Below are 24,251 nucleotides of genomic sequence, written 5' to 3'. Positions count from 1 at the left end.
CGAGGAAAAGCGGTAGAAAATGAATGAATGAATAATAATAATGATGATGGTAATAATAATAATTATAATAATTAAGGAAACAAACATGCATGTAATACGGGCAAACACTTGGCGGGCCGGATGTGGCCCCCGGGCCGTAGTTTGCCCATCCCTGTCCTAAAGATATGCAATATACTTATCAGGGTGTACCAACTAAAGCACACAGATGGGAAACACAATGTCGGCCTTTTGAACATGGCGTCCAGTTGCTTCCCTGCATGGCACAATCTGCTCACACACACACACACACACACCAAGCCACACAGAGACAAGGAGCCAAAACGTGCCTTGACTGACAATACTTATGAATACATTAACATCCTTGCTGCTAATTGGGGGTTGCTATGGAACGCTGAATATTTCATCAAACACGGCAAGATGCTAGTGCCGATGATGAGTATGTGCGTGACAGCGAGGAAGCGGCGGGGGGTTGCATCCATCCCCAGAGGAGCACCGCGCCGCATGCACGGAGATGGATTGATATAGCTCGAGCTTGCGCTGACGCAGGCAGCGAGCGCCGAAGACGCAGACGTCAGGAAAGGAAGACGCCGAGACAAAAGCATCAAAGGCGCCGCATGAATATATTTAGCGTGTCTTTCCGCTAGGCTGCGTTTTCATTTCGGCATGAGGATATTCCCCTCAGTTATGTTTAGATGCGTCACATGAAGGGATTGCTGTAATAATGTTTTTTTTTGTATTTCAAAGTAATAACAATCCGGATTTCGGACGTACTCACATCACAAACTCTTGCTCATCCTCAGCTTGGAAATGATATGTCCGGTTATCTGTGGGGTACAGAAGTCATACATGCGTAAATTCCTGCTGGATGTACAAAAATCTAATTCGAAACTTACGGGAAATGAGATCAAAGCACTTCCTGTCCTCCGGGCTGGGCTTGACCTGGCAGGTGAGAAGGTTGAGTTTCACCGGCTGCCTGTTTGACTGAAAGAGAAATAAAAATGTATTTCCGTAGTTAAGAGCACTGAAAACCTGTTCTGAATAGTTATTAACATTAGAGCTCTCGACACTTGAAATAGCACCCCTATAGTCACCTTCACACTCAATATAGTAGACAAAACAAGCAATTTAAGATTTGCTTCTTTCTACTCCTTAATGGACGTTGTGAATTGCGTTGCGATACGTTTATGGTGATTGTGTGCATGTTCACAATGACTTAAATAATAAAGACTTAATAATTCAAACCTGGAATAAAAGCCTATTGCTACGGTGATCAAGTCTGGTGCTTGTGTGTAACAATTATTTATTCATTCATTCATTTTCTACTGCTTTTCCTCACAAGATTTGCGAGGGGTGCTGGAGCCTATCCCAGCTGTCTTCGGGCGAGAGGCGGGGTACACCCTGGACTGGTGGCCAGCCAATCACAGGGCACATATAGACAAACAACCATTCACACTCACATTCATACCTATGGACAAAATTTGGAGTCGCTAATTAACCTAGCATGTTTTTGGAATGTGGGAGGAAAACCGGAGTACCCGGAAAAAACCCACGCATGCACGGGGAGAACTCCACACAGAGGGTGGAATTGAACCCTGGTCTCCAAGCTGTGAGGTCTGCGCGCTAACCACTCGACCGCCGTGCCGCCCTAACATTAATTAAGTTAATTAATTAATGACACTTAGTGACCATTGTAGAATACTACAATACTCATCACAAGGTCTTTGAACGCATCTTCCGAATGCCTTATGTGTGTATTTTAGTTAATTTTCAACATATAATTTGCTAAAATATGTCCATATTTTGACAAATAATAAGCTGTATTGAACCACCGAAGAGCATATTTTTGAAAAAATGTGACATTCACGCATCGTCAATCAGGATTGAAAGCGGATCGGGTCTACATCAACTAAAGGTCATCTTTCCCATCAGGAACATGGCCTGTCTGACGTTATGTATGTACTCATCCATGACTTGTGCAAGTGTTGTCTCGTATCTCGGGGAAAAGGTTCTCATGAAGACTCTTGTGTTTCCAATCCAGAATCAAGTCTGCAAAGGTGAACTGGAGCATGCTGATGATAAAGTTAAAAAAAAAAGACTGAGCCTTGTCAGTTCACATTGCAGACGACTCTGCTTCCCCTGCAGCTAACTTTCAGCAGACAGAGATGATGTCATCACGTTTTGAGGCGACCAATTTGGACCGTTATATTAGTCACTGAAATTTTGAGTCATTTTTTGATCGTTATGCACATGCATTAGCGTCACCGCTGATGTAGCCCACATGTGGGGGAATTCACAAAACCGACAAAGAACATAACATCCTTGTTTGAGGTGCCCGGTGTCCAAAAGGGGGGGAAGGAAACTGCGGTACAAGCAAGGGGAGGGTGCTCGCTCGCTCGCAGCGGTACGCGCATCCAGAGATGAGTCACCCAGGAACAGCAGGCAGAAGGGGGATGGGACACGGGAGGAGACAATGTTGCCATGGTGACCAATCTATGTCAATTCCACCCTGCTGCCAGTTTCCAGATTGAGGTAGAGAAGAGAGCGCGGCGCGGCCTCCCAATGCGCGTCGCTCTCATGCTCATCATCCAGGCAGTCGCACGTTAAGGATGTGAGGGGAAGGGGGGGGGGGTGCGTTGATGTACTCACCGTGGCATGAGAGATGGTGAGAATGCCCCCCTTCACCGAGCACTGCCTCCGCTGCCACACCTTTCTCAGCCTGTGAAGAAGGAAAGGCGGTAAAAAAAAAAGGGTGAGGGTCATCATGGCATCTTTTTCAGTCCACTCACCCGTCGCTCTTCTTCAGCAGGTAGCCTTTCTTCTCGCTGCCAAACTCCTTGTTCCCTTGCAGCTGGTGCATGCTGTAGCCACCTTGTTTGCTCTGAGAGTCCTGATGGCCGCAACACAGACACACAACACAACACATTTTAAACAATAAAAATCCACGTTGACGGCTAACATGCCACACAAAAACACAAAACATGCCGAAAAACATCCTCAAATCAAAATATGACAAAAATAAATCGCTCGTCAAAACAGTCATCCCTCGTTTATCACGGTTAAAAAGTCCGAAACACAACAGTGATAAGTGAATTTACGCAAAGTAGAGTTCATGGAGCATAAAAAACCTGTTAAATACGTTTTTTTTACATTTTGAGAGCCCACTAGACATGAAATAACACCCCCATAGTCAACTTTACACCTAATATAGTACACATTAAGACATGAAGTATTCTAAGTACTAAGTGAAGTATTACTATAATGCCTCATATTAACTCACTAGTAAGATCTCATAGTGTATAGACTTGTCATATATCTAATTTCATATTATCTGTAAACTGTATTTGTAAAATTGTTGATTTGTTAATACTTGGGTTGTTTATATTGTTTATTTTTTTATATTGTGTATTTTGCACGAATTAACTGATTCTGTACTCTTGCTGCTGTGCAATGCAAATTTCCCCACTGAGGGACATAATATAGACTCAGATGTTAGCATTCTTACTCCCTGTGGTGCCCATTATCTCATCAGTGTGACATTACTGACAATAATACAACATAGCAACAACATGCATCTATCTCACCGAGCCATTTTCATGCTTAAAAACGCTTAATTTAGTCCAGAAAAATGTGCTTAAAATGCTTATTTTTAAACAAATAACAGGCCATTTTTAGCATATTTTCAACAACCGTGTCAAGGAAGTGGCGAGGGATGACTGTATAACAAAAGCGTGTCAGCACAATCCAGTCACCATGCAAATGTGCCTCCTGGTGCCTACATGCAGCATGTCACATCTCTGTCCGTCACCTGATGTAAATAATAGCACACAGTGCCAATGCTATAAATTGCTGTTTAAATGTTAGAATTGTACATTAAAAATCTTTACATACTGTATAGTCACTTTCTATGATCATGATTCGGAAAAAGAACCTAGCTCAGTGCGAAGGCATAATTATTTATGAACATGATGATTACAATAGAACCAATGTTGTAACAGCAGAAATAACATCAGCATTAAAAAGTCAATTTAAAGCGCATGCAGAGGTAGGTAAATATTCAATATTATGGTTTTAATTACAAAAAATAAAACATCAGGAGGTTGCCCACAGCCGCGGCTGTCAATGAAAAATTTTCTGAGATGCTGGTTTGCTTTTGGGCACCACTCGAACGGAATACCGCCGTGAATTGGAGCTACAAAGCATGCTGAAATCATGCAGCACGAACAAGTTGCCCTACATGCAGCGGCACTTACTCTTCTAGACTTGATTCCAGACAAGCAGAAGGCAGTGAGGAGAAGGAGGGAGGAATGGGAGAAGATAGAGGGGAGAGGTGTGAAAGATCCGGCTCAGGTGCAGGCGGTGTGTGCGTTTGTAGGAACGTGTCGCCGGCACGTGCACTAATCCTCGTGAGATTTGGGATTCTTAACCGAGTGCCTACCGTGGAGTGGGGTGGGGTGGGGTGGGGTCGATTTGGGGGTAATCGCATTAGGGATACTACTGTGAGATTGTGACCATGACCTGCGTGACATGCAGAGTGACGGGAAACACACTGACGGGCGGTGTAGGTCGATGTATGCTAAGATATCATAACAAAGCTAACTGTTACTAGAATAAAAACCTATTCCAGAATGTGCCGAGGGCTAATAAAAAAACAAGCTGTGAAGCTAACTCTTCTAATCCTCAGCCACTGCACACAAAGAGGGTGGAAAAGTGTCAAAACACGCACCCCTGCTGTGCTACATGTGCTATTATTTTTCGAACAAATACGCCACATGGCAGCCCTGTTATTAAACCCAATCACCGCCAACTTTAGGGGGACTGACAACCACATGTGTGTGAAATTTGAGCAAGATGGTTTGGAAAAACATGGGGCACCTAACTAATTGCCCATAAGTCAATTTCAATTTATCTGTACTACATGTACGCTAGCGTGTCTTCCGAAGCACAACCCACAGGGGGCGCCACTAATGTCATTCATTCATTCATTCGTTCGTTTTCTACCGCTTATCCTCACAAGGGTTGCGGGGGATGCTGGAGCCTATCCCACCCTGAACTGGTCGCCAGCCAATCACAGGGCACATATAGACAAACAACCATTCACACTCACATTCATACCTATGGACAATTTGGAGTCGTTAATTAACCTAGCATGTTTTTGGAATGTGGGAGGAGTACCCGGAGAAAACCCACGCATGCACGGGGAGAAGGTGCAAACTCAACACAGACATGGCCGAGGGTGGGATTGAACTCAGGTCTCCTAGCTGTGAGGTCTGCACGCTTAACCACTAGACCCATTTACAGTCATTGGAAACTAATTGTTGCATTTTTCACAATATGTCCTCCCGCCAGTTATTAATGATAAGTAATAGTTTCCATCACGGAAACATTCATTCATTTTCTACCACTTATCCTCACAAGGGTCGCGGGGGTGCTGGAGCCTATCCCAGCTGTCTTGGGGCGAAAGGCGGGGTCCACCCTGAACTGGTGGCCAGCCAATCACAGGGCACATATAGACAAACAACCATTCACACTCTCATTCATACCTATGATAACCACGCTAACCACTAGACCCATTTACATTGGAAACTAATTGTTGCATTTTTCACAATATGTCCTCCCGCCAGTTATTAATGATAAGTAATAGTTTCCATAATAGACACATATAGGCTCAAAATAACCCACGCAGGGATGAGCTGTCTTTTGTAGTGGTCTCGCACTACAGTATGTGTACCGAGGGATCCTCTTCGATACGACTAAAGCCACTTTACACAAGCGGCTCCCCGCTGAGTTACTACACAGTTCACCAGACCACATGCTACGCTAACAGCTACCTGAGTGTTGTTTCCGACCCCTGCAGTGGCCAGCAGAGGACACTTTGCTGAGCTTTGGTTTTCGGGTCGATTCGAGCCTGTGAAAGTGTGGGGAGCTTCACTCAGCGTTCAATGTGTGTTACCTCCTTCTGGTCCAGCTGGAGGGAGGACTTGATGAGGTCACGCAGGGCGGTGAGCTGCTTCTTCTCCTCATCCTGAGTTTGTTTGATCTGGACAAAGAAAAAAAGGGGCAGGTGTGCCTAATGTTCTGACTTGCTTCTATTTGGTGGGATTCTAACATGTGTAAAAACAAAGTGGAGCTGAATTAGGTGTTTACATTGTAGAGATCGGCCGCCAGCTTCTCAATGTACTGCTTCAGCTTATCTGCCGTCTTCAAGCCATCCTGGAAGAAACTGGAGAAAAACAATATGAATTATGATGTTTCGGGGTTGAATACAGACAATTATTAAGTCCAAAAATATGCATATTCCAGCACATTTTACCATAAATGATGCAAATACAAATACAAGGCATTCAGATGAGGCATTCAAATACATTGTAGTGATATGCATTATTCTACACCGCTCACAAGGTGTCAGTAATGTTACTACTGTGAGACACACAAGCACCAGACTTGAACAATACTGCAGTTTTGAACAACCTCACAAAATACACAACAATCACCAATACGCACTACTGTTGCTCGTAACCCACTTCCTGTCCACCCCCCACTCAGCTCCACTTGCACCGGAACACTTCAATTGCATCTCTTCTGTTAATATGTGAACTCAATTCAAGTGTAAAGGTGACTATAGGGGTGTTATTTAATGTCTAGAGGGCTCTAATAATGTAAAAAAAACAGTGTTTAGAAGGTCTAATCTGCTTTTATATGCTCTAACTCTGTAAATTTGTTTGGATTGTGTAGCAGGCTTTATTTTAAAAAGCGTAGCGAAGCCTTGGAAGGCAGCATCATGTCCACGAGGATGGAGGTTTTTCTTTAATGACACAGCCGAACTTCACTTTGAGCACCAAATAAGGTTCTCGAGACCCTTTTGACTGTTAAAATGCATAACATGGAACCTTTAAGTTACTTTTAATGAGCTTTTGTCCACATGTGAGTACATTGTTTGACTGCAGTGTTATTACGAGCAGACCTAGCAACTCAACGAGAGAGTTTGTCATCCTGTCATCCGGCGGTTCCGGACCGCAGAGCGCTCACTTCTTTCCCCGGCAAACCCCGCAGCTGTCACAACACATCTGTGTGACGACCCATTCATTATTTACGTGGTCTATATTTATATCAAACACCATGTGGGGGTACTTACTTGCACTGTGCGTGGTAATACTTGATCAGGTTCTGGAGGAGGTCCACCCCTTTCTTGGTCTTGATCTCATTGACTTTGATGAGATACTACAACACAGAGACACATTGTTGAGTTTTTTTTTTTTTTAAGATTTATTTTTTTTTCTTGAAGGTGTTTAATGAGGTACAATGTGCACATCGTTTTTTTTTTGTTTTTTTTTAAGACACTTGTTTGATGTACCAGCCAAAAGTGGAAGTGGAAGGAAAAAAAAGGGGGCTTGATCTAATCCAGGGCTGTTCTACATCAGCATGATAAATACGGGGCGGCTAGCCTCCAGGGGAAGTGTTGTCTGGGGGGGGATTCACAACAAAATACATCGTCGTGAAGCAAATATAAGAAAAAGAGACAATATCAGTCCTGCTACAGGACGGTATATTTACAAACTGATGCGCTTTTATCATAACTTTACAAGCGAGACAGGTTTGTCATTTCAGGTAATGTATATCACTAAAAGGAACACGTTGCAGATGTCGCTGGTCAAGAACTACTTTCTGTTTCGCTTGAGGAAGTGTGTAATATCTAAGCAGTCACTTTCAAGTTAACAACAATGGCCGATTGATACCTAACAGAGCCATGTGTGAACTGTGAATAAAGTTTTCATTGTTAACGTAGTTCTTAATAATGAATATAATCAATAATTCTCATCAATAACCATTCATTCATTCATTTTCTACCGCTGTTCCTCACGAGGGTCGCAGGGGTGCTGGAGCCTATCCCAGCTGACTTCAGGCGAGAGGCTGGGTACACCCTGGACTGGTCGCCAGCCAATCACAGGGCACATATAGACAAACAACCATTCATACTCACATTCATACCTATGGACAATTTGGAGTCGCTAATTAACCTAGCATGTTTTTGGAATGTGGGAGGGAGCCTATCCCAGCTGTCTTGGGGCGAGAGGCTGGGTACACCCTGTACTGGTGGCCAGCCAATCACAGGGCACATATAGACAAACAACCATTCACACTCACATTCATACCTATGGACAATTTAGAGTCGCTAATTAACCTAGCATGTTTTTGGAATGTGGGAGGAAACCGGAATACCCGGAGAAAAGCCACTCATACACGGGGAGAACATGCAAACTCCACACAGAGTTGGCCGAGGGTGGAATTGAACCCTAGTCTCCCAGCTGTGAGGTCTGCGAGCTATCCACTTAACCGCCATGCAGCCTCATCAATAACCAATAATAATGATTTAAATGAATTACTTTGATGACCGTCTATCCACGCTCCCTTCCCTGACAGCGAGGGATAAGCAAGGGTGGGAGAGCACCCTTGTAATCTGCTGATTGAGTAACTTCCATGCGGCGGGGCGGGGGGGGAGAGATGGGGGACGTGGGAAGGATTGTGCGTGATGGCGTGTGGAGCGACCACGGGAGAACGCACGCAACGCTGAGGAATGAGGTTAAGTGGGATGAACATACCGCGGACGGGAGCAAATGTCCAATTGTAAACAGGAGAGTGGCGGTGGTAAAGATAATAACGCTCACTGATGCGGTGTACAACTGTGTCCTTATCCGGCACCACGCAGGAGGTAAAATACGCAGGCCAGCATGGAATATGTGGGCAGGAGGGGTAAAAAAAAAAAAAAAAACCTTGGCTCAGCATGGCAGGGCACTGGAGGACAGCGTCGCATTTTGCAGTGAATAATTCACACGGCCAAACAGCAGCAGCCGCAGAGCAGCATCCACCACGACGTTATGCAATTTGAGTCCGAAAAGAAAATCCCAACAGGATAAAGCGTACGAGAGATAGCGAGGCGTAGGCGTCGCCACCCACTGAAAAGGCGAAGGAGACACCGGGCTCCGACAGTTTGTTCTAGAATCCTCTTGAGCGTGCACGACGGAGCTCGGATTTCTTTGACACATCTCCTAAGCTAGCGATCACCAAAGAGGAAGTTCATTCATTCATTCATTCATTCATTTTCCACTGCTTTTCCTCACAAAGGTTTGCGGGGGGTGCTGGAGCCTATCCCAGCTGTCTTTGGGCGAGAGGCGGGGTACACCCTGGACTGGACCGGAGAAAACCCACGCATGCACGAGGAGAACACGCAAACCCCACACAGAGATGGGTGAGGGTGGGATTGAACTCGGGTCTCCGAGCTGTGAGGCCTGCGCGCTAACCACTAGACCCATTTACAGTCTGGAAACTCATTGTTGCATTTTTCCCAATATGTCCTCCCGCCAGTTATTAATGATAAGTAATAGTTTCCATCACAGAAACATTCATTCATTCATTTTCTACCGCTTATCCTCACAAGGGTCGCGGGGATGCTGGAGCCTATCCCAGCTGTCTTTGGGCGAGAGGCGGGGTACACCCTGGACTGGTGGCCAGCCAATCACAGGGCACATATAGACAAACAACCATTCACACTCACATTCATACCTATGACACAATTTGGAGTCGCTAATTAACCTAGCATGTTTTTGGAATGTACGGGGAGAACATGCAAACTCCACACAGAGATGGCCGAGGGTGGAATTGAACCCTAGTCTCCTAGCTGTGAGGTCTGCGAGCTAACCACTCGACCACCGTGCCGCCAAGAGGAAGTTGGGAATGTAAAAAAAAAAAAAGGAAGTTTTCAGTTATTGATGATAAGCATCCATCTTTTTTCTATGCCGCTTATCCTAAATAGGTTGTATGCTGGAGCCTATCCCAGCTGCCACCCTAGACATCCTAAGGTCATATAAAGGGTATAAATACATATCATGTACAAGATATGAGGTGACAAGGAAAAGAAGACATGTCATACAATATTTCATGTCAAAACGCCAACCGTAATGGAGGAGGGAGGGGGGTGTGGGGGGGGGGGTTATTTTACGACCCACCTCGCACATCTGGAGCTGGAAGAGACGACGCTCCTTTTCCATCTCCTCAGCAATCTCAGCCCCGGTGATCTCAGTGCGGATCATGCCGTGCTGCTTGGCGTGCTCCCGTTTCTCCTTCTCGATTTTGGTGCTGCGGCAGAGGAGGGAAAGGAGGCCTTCAGGGTCGGCAGTGCTGGCCCGTGCCACTTAAACACTATTAACTCTTACATGCATAAGTGGGTCAAAAATGACCCGGGTCAGGTTGTTTTCTTGAAATATCTTCGTAATTAAATTTTTTTTATCATTTCAGATTCCAGGTATTCCTCAAAAAACATGTTTTTGATATCATGCCATTCAAAATTTTTAACTTAACTTTTATACATTTTAAGAATTTTTTGTTTTTGTGTTACCCGCATGCATTTTCTATGGAATCCAATAGGAACCATTGATTCTTATCAAATTTGGCTGTCAGGAAGAAATTAACTGTACACCACACAAGACTATATTAGAAGTGTCAACCCTCAGGAAGATTATTTTACACATCAAGTACTAATACATGTAAGTATTATTATTATTCATATGATATTGTGTGTGTCCTTCATGACTATTAGTATTATCAACAAATTAGCCTACTTTATAACTAGCAGACACTAGCTGGCTAACATTACTATATGTATTGTTGGGCATACTTTATTAATAGCTAACACTAGCATAGTTTTTGTAAAAAATATAATATGCAGTATAGGTATTATACCTGTCTGAGATACTGTCAATCTGGAATACTATAGCATTATTCCTAACCAAAACGGCAATTTTTGGGTCATTTTTGACCCACTTATGGAAGAGTGTGGGGTCCAGACACTCATGCATCTCAGGGTTAACAATGGGGCGTACGGTAACATCATTTTCCCGTGCCTATGATTGGTTGACGACTGAACGCAAAGTTACCAGTACACTTGAAGGCATCACTGATAACATCATTGACATTTTTATGTCAAGTGCACTAAACACCTAGCATGTCCTGTTCGTCACAGGTGACGTTTTCAGTGTTTACACGAAAAACACCGACATTGTGTCATTGTGCAACACGCTAAAAGCCACATCCATTTTTCATTTATAGTTTCCATCCATGCCGTGTGTCACGTGAAGCGGAATCCACGTCTACTTACAACTTGGCCTCATAGTCCTTCCACGCTTTGTCAAAGGGCTTCTTTATGTCCTGCACACAACACACAACGAGTGTCAGCAAACTGCAACGGGGTCACAACGAGGACAGGAGTTATTTGCAGAGTTGGACCTCCACCAGAGACCCGGGCGGGTGCTTCACTTCACGCAAGCGAGCGAGCGAGATCAAGAGACTTGGGCGAGGTTCATGACCCAGTTACTCGCCTCAATCACAACACAAAGGGCGGTGTTTACTTCTGCGAGATTTACAGCGTTTAAAACACAGACTTTTACTCTTGCACCACACCACACCCCCTTCCCCTCTCTCCACCCTGTGGCCGCTTCACACTCTCCCACTCAGCGAGCACACGCACAGAGGTCGAGGGATGAATGGAGAGATGTGCTGACGCGGCATCCTATCGCTTCCGCCCCCCCGGATGGTGCCAGCAAGGGAGGGAAGAGAAAGAGTACATCTTACCCCTTTAACGCCCTTTAAATCTCCCTTGAGCAGTGAGTCCAGGGTGAAGATTACATTGTGGCTCAGGCTCTGAAGCTGAGGAGACACACATGGGGGGGTTAGAAAAAGACAAAAATATCAACACCAAACCATGACAGTGCTAACTAATAAAGAATGTATCCCACAATGGCCGCTATACATTCGCCCATTGCACATACAGGAAGTGAAAATGAAATAAATTGCTGTTGTTCCGTTTTTTTTTTTTTTGCTTCTAAATTCCTGGGAAGATTTTCTACAAGATTTTCCAGTATGTCAGGGACTTTTTAAGGTCACCAGATTCCTCCTAATATGCCGTTATGGTTTGCTTTGTGTATCGGGAACAGAAAACACATCACAAACCGACTGGCGCAAACGTTGCAGCCAAATATAAACACACTAAGTAACACATGTGGAACATTCTAGCAATACTATGTTACCCAGCATGCCTTGCGGATTATAAATTTGTATATAAAAGTATTGTTTTGCATGTGTATCACTGTGTAAAAAGTCCATGTGGTGCATTTACATTGTGTGTTCCACATTACCGGTTATTTTTGGTTGCGACAGGCGTGCCCATATATATTTTTTTTGCCATTTGTGGAAGGCCTAGTAGTACAAAATGGCTTGCTATGGTTATAAGAATTATGTTTAGTTGAACAGTTGTTAACACCATTCCAATGTATGTCAATGCATGCTGGGATATCTGAATAAAACGTCAACATCATAGCTTTATGTTAATACCTATATATATATAATATATGTATCTACTGGTGAATGAATTGGGTTTTTACAATATGACACAATAATCTTCCACAAGAACTAATGACCTATGAAAGCAATGACACCAGCCATGTTCTTTATTTCACTTTCTATCAAGGCTAAATAAAGAAGAAACATGATAGACAGACTGTGCTGTGCACTCAAGGGTGACTTAGCAAAAAAGCAAAGGCAAGCATCGCTCAGCTGCTCCCTAACCATTTGTATCAGCAAGGTCGTTTACAGCACGACTAAGCATTTATGTACCCCCCACACCCCCCCTCGCAGAGCAGCAATCAAGGAAGTAAACAACACTTAATGGCCACTAATGCGCTTTTAGGAGCCTGCCTTTGCATACAGCCAATGTTTTGTCTTTAAAAAAAAAAATCAATCTTTAACTGGCTGCCTTCCGGCCATCCTGGAATCCTCGTGCTATGAAAGGGAATAAACACTGAAGAAGTTTGCTGTTTATAAATTCCTTGCATTGAAAAAAAACCCGCAGAGCGATTCAGAACGAGCATCATTCATCGATAGTCATTTGTAGCATTCGCGTGTAGCGGGGTGAGCCTTAGGGGGGTGTAGTTATTGAGCTCTGATGTGGGGGGGGGAAACAAAAAGACGTCCCTAGCGACACAAAGGTGGGTGATTTAAAAGCGCTTCTGAATGAAGCCACGTGTGCACGCTCTCGGGTCGCCATCGGTGGTGGTGCCGCTGTGATGTATTTATGGAGTCTAATCCGGCGGTTAGCCGCACAGGAAGCGAGGTACTGAGGATCCAAACAGGACACATTACTCAACAAGGCGGGGGGGAGAGTCCAACTCGACTTGGAAGGGTGACGTCTCTGTGACGCCGATGCTTGACTGGCGGCTGGCTGAAATTTACCATCCTAGACACCATTTCACACTACTGACCCCGCCACAAACCCAACCTTACTTAATCCTAATCCACACCGTAAACCAATTAAGGGGGTGACAACAAAAATAATCTCTTTGGGAGAATTCCCCCCCAACGCTTTAGCCCCTGTGGGCCAAAGAAAACACACACACACTCGACAGCTGCACCACATTCCTCCAATGGGACTCACCAGGTTCTTCAGGAGGGCCGACAGCTCCTTGGTGAGGGAGGAAAACTTGACAAAAGCCGTGCCCAGGTCAGGGTTGTCGCGGCTGATGAAGTTACTGCCGAATTTGTCAAGGGCTTGAGCATAGTTCTCTTCATTTTGGACGTGGTCTGCAGGGGTACAGATGGAAAATGGGGGCCTTTTGTGACTCTCGGCACATTGTAGATTAAATATTAAACCAAAAAAAACAGCAAAAATGTAGCAAAAAAATGAAATGTTGATCCAAATAATGAACAGTGTAATTAGTTTTAGTTATTTGTACTCAAAATAACTCATAAACTGAACTGAGTGAATTAAATGACTCCTCCATAAACAACAGCAAAAAGCAAAAATTTGAAAAATCAGCAGCAATTTTCCAAGAAAAAATCAAAGTAAAAATATTAAGAGAAAAAAGTGTCAATCTCACAAGAAAGGTCGTAATTTTATGAGAATAATGTTGTAATATTACAACAAAAAAACAAGCAAAAAATAATAATTTTTGGAAAATTAGGTGGTGTAAAATGTGATAACATTATGGAAATAAAATTAAAATATTATGAGAATTAAGTCTAATAAAGTTTTTGTCAAAATATTATGGAAATAAAAATAATTTTTATACATACCTTTGGAAAAAATAATTTTTATTTTTATTTTACAAGATTAAGGTCAAATTATGAGGTGAAACAGTCATATTGTAGCAAAAAAAAAAGTTTAATGTAATAACATTATGAGGCATTTTAGTAGCACCGTAAAAAAATTAAGTAAAAATAACTTCATAATATTATGAGAAACATTCAAAACATAAGTTTTAAGATAATGGGGAAAATAGTCCAAATATGAAGTCAAAAGGAGGCTAAATGCTATGATCGAATAAACACATTCAGATGTTTTGTTTTGTCTCCGGCCTGGCTAGTCGGCCAATAAACATGCGTGGCTGTTTGTTGCTGTCTGGTCCTCGTAGCTGATGAGTCATTTTCTGGATGATCGCAAGCGGCCTTTGTTTACGCTTGCGTGGCTTTCCATGAAATACCTTCCTATCCCACGCCAAATTGTACCGTATAGCAAAAAGAGAAACTAATGTGTATTGATCTATAACCTAAAGTGTACTATACTATTTTAATTAGTGAATAGATAAATGATTTTATCTTACCTTGTCCTGAATTGTAGATGGCCTTGACTGACTTCTTCACCTTCTGCAGGGAAGTTCGGTCCTGGTCTAACGCCTGCAGGAAAAAACACAAACAATAATAAAAACTTACTGTAATATTGCGGCCTGGCTGCGTTCGATACTAGCAACACATTTGTTTGATTCATCGAATGATTCCAAATGTGAGTCGGCGTTTTCCCCCTTAGTGTAATTCATCCTGACAATATAAACGCTTGTTGTTTTGCTCATAAAAAACATATACACACGCATACACCGTGACATCTCGGTGACGGAAGTAGCAGGCTACGTATTTCACGACGTAATTAAGCCGTCCTTGACCTTCCCGGGACAGTTTTACACGACCTCGTCCCCCAATTATGGCAGCAGTAGTTTGTTGCCGTGGGGGGGACTGAGGTGCCTTTGATCCATCCTCCTCCCCCTGATCATGAGGAACTTGTGCCCAGCGTCCGACCCACAATGCCTCATTGCTTAGCTCTCATCTCGCAGCCTATGGTAATGATACGGTACCGCTGTCTGTGTATGGAATTATGTTGGTTATTACTATAATAGTCATGTTTTATTCACTTGTTGCTAGGCAGAATTTACAGTCGGGCTCACTTTCTTGAGAATGTGGGCAAAAGGAGTGTCCCCCCCACCCCCACCGCCATATTTTGTGATGAAACTACATTGGAATACATGCTAATATGTAATACAGTTAACCATGCAGCCTTTTACAGCATGGCGGCCATGTTTTTTTCGACCATTCATTCATTCATTTTCTCCGCTTATCCTCACAAAGGTTGCGGGGGTGCTATTCCAGCTGTCTTGGGGTGAGAGGCGGGGTTCTGGTCGCCAGCCAATCACAAAGCACATATAAACAAACAACCATTCACACTCACATTCATACATACCTTTGGAGACAATTTGGAGTTGCTAATTAGAGCCTGTTTTTTTCGACCGATTTTGCTCAAATTTTACACACATGTGCTCGGCAGTGCCCTCAAAGGGTGTACCAAATTTCACGATGATTCGGTTAAACACCCTGAAGTTACAGCACATGTTCTGTAAAGTGCATTGAGCCTTGTCAGAAATGTGTATTATAGGCAGAGTGGGAAGGTCAAATTTTTGGGTTTAATAACAGCGCCACCATTTGGTGTACTTGTCAGACAAATAATAGCACACGCAACACGGTCGAAGTGAATGTTTTGACAAAGTTTTAACCGTTTGTGTGCATGGGATGAGGAGTAGAAGAGTTAACAATTTTAAAATGAGGTTTTATTCTATTGACAGATCAGCATCATCTGCTCTGACGGGGATTTATCTTTTTCATTCTCAGCAGATGTGACGTCGCATGTTCGACCCCCTCCCCTTTTTCCCCCACGCCGCGGAGCACAATTTCATTAACCAGCCGTGTCTCCTCTCTCGGAGCAACACCCAGCCCGCCCCACACTCACATCCTCTAAGCAAGTCTGGATGCTTATTTGGGAGGTTTACCGGGTTAGCATGACGAACACATGAGCAGCTGGTGCTGCCACCCAACGATTACCCATAATCCACTGTGTGTCTGTGCTCTTAATTAAACAATCTTTTACATTTTTTTAATCTTAGATTTAGATCATACGCCCCAGTCGGAGTCGGATAAATCTGATGCATTCATATGTTGATGTATTCTGCAAATCCATTTGACAATATGTTTATGTTTTAATATTGTGCTTGCAGAATAAACATGGCTAAACTAGCACCGCCTTAAAGAGATGCGCTAGCTGTGCGGCTTTTAGCAAGCAAAAAGGAAGCTGAGAAATCAATGAAGCAGCTCCCAGTCTTGGCCGCATTGTCTTTGTAGCCCTTGGCAACCAGCGGGAATCCGTCCAAAGTGAATCCAGTGAAAAGGACTCTTTCATATCAGCGAGCAACCGACGGCGAGCTTTCAGCCGACCCACGGGGATTATAGCAGGAGCGCGACGCCGCCAAAACATCTGCGCTCGCTCGTCTCTTGTCCACCCACAAATGGCAACAATTCATTCGGGCTGGAGAGTGTATGTATAACGTCAACATGGCGGCGTAAGCGTGCTTTTAAGTTGAATAGAGACACAGAGGTCAACAGTCACATAGTAACCAATGCTAACTATGCTAGGTTAGCCAGAGAGAAAAATAACTGTCGCTAACTGCATCATAGTTGATATACTGGATTTTAAGATGTGCGGTGAAGCCTGAGGTAAGAGGTTTCCCGGCATTGTGACCGCTACCTGTCAATCAATCAATGTCAAGCTGCAAACTTTACAACAACAGTACCTCAGGGGTTAGTGTTAGGCAACCCTGCAGCTGTTTTTTGTGACATATTTGCCCCCCCCCGCTATGCCAAGGAGGTCACCGCCACAGGAAACCCTGACTGGGCATAAATGACCGCTTCTCGCTTCCTGCCTCAAGCCTTATCCTCGTTTCCCATGCAGCCGTTTTTTTTTTTTTTTCGACAGGAAGCAGGAAGCGGCCAGGCTTGTCGGCGCTCGTCTCGTCTCGAACACACACTTTTCCGATTCCTACCCTTCATCTCATCAACTCCGGTCACATATGGCGTCGTGCTGCGCCGTTACCATGACGACCCGACAGGCTCGCATCACGCCTCGGCTCCAGATTCTTCACAGTTGAAGCTGACCAACAGAGACGGCTCTCTGTACATCATCAGCAGAGTAGCTGTTTTATTCCTCAGGCATGACAACACGGACACGCTAGTTCTCAGAAGCTAATTATAGCCAGGAAGTGGAAAACAGGAAAGGGCACAAAGAAGAAAGGATTTCCCCAAAAGCGGGAACCAAAACACATCCTTAGCAATAAAGTAAACAACGCTACAACGCCCCATGTCTGTAGCTGACTGGTGGATAGTTGGCTCTAGCTTTGGCCTTTATTTTAAGACAGGGGTCTCAAACATGCCAAATGTGGCCCGCAGGACACTAGTTTGAGGCCCCCGCCTTGATATGAAAGTTTAATGTAAGTTTGATATGGATGCTGTATGGTATCATGTACCCAGAAAAAAAATATCACGTTTGATTCATGTTCATGTTAAAGGTTAAATAACTGTTAATAGTTATCCTCCCTATCCGTGTGGAAGTGGTAAGTTTTTGGCTATTTAAGTTTAAAGGAAATAACTTGAAGGCTACCGTTTAGGTCGCTAGCTCTAAAATAATTTGTCTACCCACCAACTATATGTGGTTTCTTAAGTTTTTATTATTTGCCGTTTTATTATTATTATTATTAGATTTATTTATTTATTACTGATTGATTGATTTTCTTTATTCTTGATTTGTTTATTTATTTTTCAACTTATTTTGTGTAGAAAAATAAAGTTTTTTTTACATTTTTTTGTTTTTAATAAATTTTTTAAAAACGTTTTTTTGGGGGGGAAAACCTGACCCTAGCTCCAGTGGCCCCAAGTAAATTGAGTTTGAGACCCCTGTTTTAAGATGTGATGTGAAGCCTGTTACTGGGATTTAATCGGCTAAGAAACAGCACTAATACTTTTGCAGGAAAGTACCCGTATGATAAACTAATACTAAAAAATGGTGTTTGGATGTTAAATCAAAATGAAGTCACAGACTCAAAGTCGGGTATCCAGTCGAGTCTATGCGACGACGTGACTCAAGCAGGAAGGGCGGGGAAGCGTTTTCATTGGCAGGAAGCAATAGGCAACATCTCTTTCTGCGCGTGGAATGGGGAAAAACGAGAGGATGCGACGCTCTCGTTTCGCACCCACACACAAACACACCCGTGGAAGGGGTGGTGGAACATCTGCGGTGACATTGGCTCAATTTGTATTGAACTCTCATCATGAACTGATATGTGTTCAAATCCGAGCTGTGTCTACTGATTGTGTGTTTCGTTACTATCTCACGCCGAGCCATGTTTTCCCCATCACGCCCACGCAGGCGCGAGGTGATGCATCGCAATCAGAATACCTTTGTTTGTGTTGCAGTGCATTGCATGCGCCAGTCAGGAAGTCATTATTCATGCAAAGCAGCTGTTAAGACTGTTCTGTTAGATGTGTCTAGCAGGAGAATCGGGTGGGTGGAAAAAAAACACAGAATGTTTGTAAAACACAGCAAACAAACTCAAGAGGCCACCTTGATGATTTTGTACCATTATCGTCATCCCATGGTCAACCTAGCCCTGAATCCTTATTATTCATCTCAGCTCGGACAACTTTGTGTGGAAAACTCCAAACTGTTGAATAAACAAGTGAAAAAAAGCTCACCCCCCTTATTAACACAGCAGCTGTATTGGTTTATCCCAGTAAAAAAACACTCAAAGTTGCCTTTAATCGCTAATCGTTCTGCTTATCAGCTGATAAGGACGCCGAGCTTTGTTTCCTTACCAGCAGACGACCCTGCAAACCTTGGGTGCACTCGCACACGCGGTCAAAGAATGTGCACCCTTGACAAACAACAAAATGGGAGTAGTAGCGTTCTGGATACGAGCGGCCATGGCTGCCGCCGCTGCCTCCACTGCTGCTGCTGGCTTTGCGGCATTCCTTGAGGTCTGTCTGCAGAAGAGTCTCAAATTTCACACTTTTAACAGGACGAGACAGTGTTAGGGAACTGCTAAACCACAGGTGCACCCACCCTCGCCCCATTTAGGCCATTTGGACACTTTGAGAGGAGGACTTGGCAACACACAGCTGAAGGCCCATTCAATGCAATTATTATTAATACATTATTTTAAGAGCAGCATATCATGCAATGTCTTATTTCCCACAACATCAAACCATCTTTTATCTCCTCCTTTCATAGTCACGTGACACACGCACAGTGGCGCTGGTCGTGTTTTATTGCATCTAAATACAGCTAAGTTAGCATAAATCAGGAGCGGCCAAACCTTTTCCAAAAAAAATCAAACAATGCAGAGTCCAAAACAATCCATGTAAATACGCAGAAATGTCTTGTTTAAAATCTTATTTTTTTAGAATCATGCAGGGTTTTATTTCCATGACGTCAAATCCTATTTTAGCTCCTCCTTGTATTGTCACATGACACAAAAACAGTGCCAAGCAGCATATAATCTAGTATCTCAACGATATCGATTTGTCCACAGATTCCGTAAGACATGACATATCATGTAGCGTCTTAATTCCATGATAGCAACAACAAAGTATACCTAGCATACTACTAGTATACCTAACATACTGAGCGGCTTTTCAAATTTATGCTTTTCTATGTATAGAAACCATAACGGTTGGGATTGTGCAGCCAGAAAGCATGAACACTGACAATTCAGGGGTGTCCCAAGTGCAGCCAGGGGGCCATTTATGGTCCACAGCTGTTGTTTTGTTGGCCTTTGGCAAATTCTAAAAATACAATTATTATAAAAATTTGAAAAAAGCAGTGTGTTTACAATAATTATATATATATTTTTTTCCATAACGTGGAAAAATAGCATAAAGTTGAAACATGAATTCATTTATTATTGATTATTGATTATTGATTATTGATTATTGATTATTGATTATTGATTATTTATTATTGATTATTTATTATTTATTATTATTTCATTCATTTTCTACCGCTTTTCCTCACGAGGGTCGCGGGGGGTGCTGGAGCCTATCCCAGCTGTCTTCAGGAGAGGCGGGGTACACCCTGGATTGGTCGCCAGCCAATCACAGGGCACATATAGACAAACAACCATTCACACTCACATTCATACCTATGGACAATTTGGAGTCGCTAATTAACCTAGCATGTTTTTGGAATGTGGGAGGAAACCGGAGTACCTGGAGAAAACCCACTATTTATTATTTATTATTTATTATTTATTATTTATTATTTATTATTTATTATTTATTATTTATTATTTATTATTTATTATTTATTATTTATTATTTATTATTTATTATTTATTGTTTATTGTTTATTATTATTTAATTAATTTAATTTATATTGAAAATAATTATCTGAGAAAGCACCGGCCGGCTGAATAAATGAAGGAATCAAACAAACACCCTGCCAGGGGCGCGTGAGCAAAGCCTCAATTTGCCAGATTGCTGATCATAACGCCTCATTACAGAATAACCCTGAGCGACACGCGCTACGACGGAACATTAAATAAAAAGCACAGCCACCCCCCCACCCCCCCAAAAGAAGGGGGTAGTCCTTTGTATCTCCCCCTACCAACAAACCACAGAGCCATTTTGTACCGTCCCCCACAACGGAAGGTGACATGTTGCCTTCACTTGTTTGCCGTCTGAGGCTGAAATCTGATAATCGGTCTGCGCCGCACAGCTGTCGGCCCGTACCGCGCCGCCACAGCTGCAATGCGTATATCACCCAGGGGCTATTAGCCGGCACTGGATAAGCTTTGGCACCCTGATCCCTCCCCCCACAAACCCACTCGCTCTTGGCCAGATTTAGGGGGAAATAAGAGTGGGTCAATGTTCACATCTGTCTGTGAGCCTCCACACGCAGGGATGCTCTTTCAGCCATCCGTCGGTTTTTAATCTGCGGTGATGCGGACGGTAGCGCTTAAACCGTGTAGCGGCCTCTGAAAACAGGCCTCATTGAGCAACTTCACTGTGTGTGCATTGTTGGGATTGGCGGGGTGATGTCACATGAGACAGCACATGACGATCAGCGACGCCGGAAGCTAATTTCCACACGACATTGCTTCTACTGCTAATGAGCAAAACGGAGGTTTATTTGAGTCCTCCATTATATGGAAGTTAGTTATGGAACTTCAGTGGTTTTAGTTTTCGAGAAGAGTAACAATGAATGACTTCTGGTAGGCTAGCCATCTTATATGCACTGTTTGGAAATAAAAAAAACAAAACAATATCCTATAACTTGAACTGGTCACCAGCCAATCACAGGGCACATATAGATGCTCACATTGGACAATTTAATCGCCAATGAACCTCACATTTGTACATGTTTTAGAATACAGGAGGTAGTAAAACCGAAGTACCCGAGAAAAACACTCGCATACACGGGGTGAACATGCAAACTCCACCAATCAAACCCATGTATCCCAATTTCATGACTGTGTGGCCGACATGCTAACCACTCTTCCACTGTTCAGCCCTTGTATGACTTTCATTCATTCATTCATTTTCTACCGCTTATCCTCACGAGGGTCGCGGGTGGTGCTGGAGCCTATCCCAGCCGTCTCCGGGCGAGAGGCGGGGTATACACCCTGGACTGGTGGCCAGCCAATCACAGGGCACATATAGACAAACAACCATTCACACTCACATTCATACCTATGGACAATTTGGAGTCGCTAATTAACCTAGCATGTTTTTGGAATGTGGGAGGAAACCGGAGTACCCGGAGAAAACCCACGCATGCACGGGGAGAACATGCAAACTCCACACAGAGATGGCCGAGGGTGGGATTGAACCTGGGTCTCCTAGCTGCAGCTATTAGCTAGCATTACCACCACCTTCTAGGTATACAATAGTCCATTGTGTAGCGCGTTTATTGTCACCTTTATACTCGTTATTAGACAATAAATTAGACATAATAACAAACGTGTGATGTTTAATGCAAAAAGAGACGGGGAAAAAAAAACTTTAGGCTATGATTTTTCTGAGGGAAAATAAAGACGCAGTGGTTCGGAACAAAACTCCTCATTCAGCGTCACATCCTTTTCACTCTTTCAGCTTCCACCGGCAGCTGAAAAGGTAGTTATGTAAAAGTCACCAAAAAAAAAAGATATATATAAAAGGGCCTCTCTGCCTATTAGGTCAAGCCCAGTCACGCTTGAATAGGAAGACTGTGAAAAGTCAACATTTTTCCGGCTGCAGCCCCGTGTGATGTGGAATCAAAGGAATGCCGTCGGAGCTGGGAGGGTTTCCCTTCAATCTCGGCACGGCTTTAGGAATGCAAGTGACGCAAAAAAGGACCACCTGCAGGGTGACGAGGCACACCCCTCGGAGGGTGCAGAAAAGTCACTTGAGAGCAAATCCCACATTGCACAAAGCCCAAGATGGCGCCGTTCAATGGGAAACACATTTGCTTGTAGAGTACTTCCTGGCAGCGCCGCATCAGCTGTTTTCGGGGGTTTGTGTGCATGCCGGATAAGAAGGAAACTGGGTCAAGACTCGCCTGTGGAGAGTTCCGCCCACCGCTCCGTTCAGTTAAAGCATAAAAATACATGTGAATTCTTCATCTTGTCCCTCAATTTACACTGTACACCGGTCGTCATGACAACAACACCACCACTATTATAATGAGGATAAAGATGCACTTTTATTTCCATCACCCACGTTGCTAGCTAAGAAATGCTAAAGACAATTCAGCATGTTAGCTATCAGGAATTAGTGTGTCAAAAATATGATATTAGCATTTTGCTAACGTGCTAATGTGTTAAAACAGATAAAACGGCACTAAAACAACAACAAAAGCTAAAATCTAGCATATATACATCACCCACTTTGCTAGCTAAGAAATACTACAGACAAATCAGCATGTTAGCTATCAGGAATTAGTGTGTCAAAAATATGATATTAGCATTTTGCTAAGGTGTTAAAACAGATAGAACGGCACTAAAATAACAACAAAAGCTCAAATCTAGCATACATCCATCACCCACCTTGCTAGCTAAGAAACGCTACAGACAAATCAGCATATTAGCTATCAGGAATTAGCGTGTCAAAAATATGATATTAGCATTTTGCTAAGGCGCTAATGTGTTAAAACAGATAAAACGGCACTAAAATAACAACAAATGCTAAAATCTAGCATATATCCATCAACTACCTTGCTAGCTAAGAAACGCTACAGACAAATCAGCATGTTAGCTATCAGGAATTAGCGTGTCAAAAATATGATATTAGCATTTTGCTAAGGTGCTAACATGTTAAAACAGATAAAACAACAACAAAAGCTAAAATCTAGCATACATCACGCTATCATTTCTCCCCATTGCATTGTATTGTGTTTATTAATCCAAATGTAAACACGTGACAGGCGTGTTAGCGGCCATGAATAATTAACAGGACTGATCCATTGCACCCATTGATGAGGCAGGCGTGCGGCGACAAGGCCTCTGTGGTCAAGCCCTCTCCCTCGGGTTACACTCCTGAAATATTCACACTGCACCCTTGCATAATTTACTTTGCCAACAAGTCCGGAGAAAAAAAAACTTCTTGTGCACGGGCGGAAGCGATGCAACGCTCAACATGCACAAGTCTGCAAGCGTCAACAGAGGTGTTAATGGAGTGCGTCTCGCCTTTTGTCTTAAAGCAGCGAGCAGCATGTCGCCGGCCTGCTGTAATGCCGTCATGTGATTCCCGCGTAGAAGGGAGGAAAAAAAAAAATTCCACAGCGAGGCTACTGAAGCCCGGCGCACATGGCCGCCCCTTTCCGACAGATGTTTCTGGTTTGGGCTGAAGTCTGATTCATTCTTTTCCTTGTTACGGCCAGCGGATAAACACCCCTCTGGCTCAAAATGTGTATTTTTAGGACATTGCGCGGACACTAGAAGCACTAGCGTCTCATACAGTATCTACTGAATTGTTGGAGTTGCATTAGCGCCACTTGCTAGCTAGATAGCAGCCATAGTACGACCAATGAGGGGTGTTACAAGAAGAAAAATAACAAACTCTTAATGTTAGCTGTTAGCATT

General features: G+C 43.4%; 1 protein-coding gene across 6 annotated transcripts in view; it reads right to left on the bottom strand.

Moving 5' to 3' along the window:
• The window catches only part of asap1b (ArfGAP with SH3 domain, ankyrin repeat and PH domain 1b), a 39,739-nt gene that overhangs the window by 13,305 nt on the left and 2,183 nt on the right, over positions 1 to 24,251 (bottom strand). For all 6 annotated transcript variants that reach the window (XM_058060751.1, XM_058060752.1, XM_058060755.1 and 3 more), the window contains exons 2-13: positions 14,646 to 14,718; positions 13,481 to 13,626; positions 11,623 to 11,697; positions 11,150 to 11,199; positions 10,002 to 10,131; positions 7,133 to 7,218; positions 6,145 to 6,220; positions 5,951 to 6,037; positions 2,787 to 2,887; positions 2,647 to 2,716; positions 894 to 981; positions 776 to 824 (exon numbers count right to left, since the gene is read on the bottom strand). In XM_058060751.1, coding sequence (XP_057916734.1) covers positions 776 to 824; positions 894 to 981; positions 2,647 to 2,716; positions 2,787 to 2,887; positions 5,951 to 6,037; positions 6,145 to 6,220; positions 7,133 to 7,218; positions 10,002 to 10,131; positions 11,150 to 11,199; positions 11,623 to 11,697; positions 13,481 to 13,626; positions 14,646 to 14,718 — 1,031 coding nt within the window. The remainder of the gene's footprint in view (positions 1 to 775; positions 825 to 893; positions 982 to 2,646; positions 2,717 to 2,786; positions 2,888 to 5,950; positions 6,038 to 6,144; positions 6,221 to 7,132; positions 7,219 to 10,001; positions 10,132 to 11,149; positions 11,200 to 11,622; positions 11,698 to 13,480; positions 13,627 to 14,645; positions 14,719 to 24,251) is intronic.

Source organism: Doryrhamphus excisus, chromosome 21 (genome assembly GCF_030265055.1).
Source record: "Doryrhamphus excisus isolate RoL2022-K1 chromosome 21, RoL_Dexc_1.0, whole genome shotgun sequence".
NCBI lineage: Eukaryota > Metazoa > Chordata > Actinopteri > Syngnathiformes > Syngnathidae > Doryrhamphus > Doryrhamphus excisus.
The sequence above is the reverse complement of the archived record's forward strand: the minus strand, read 5'-3'. Positions and strand labels throughout refer to the sequence as shown.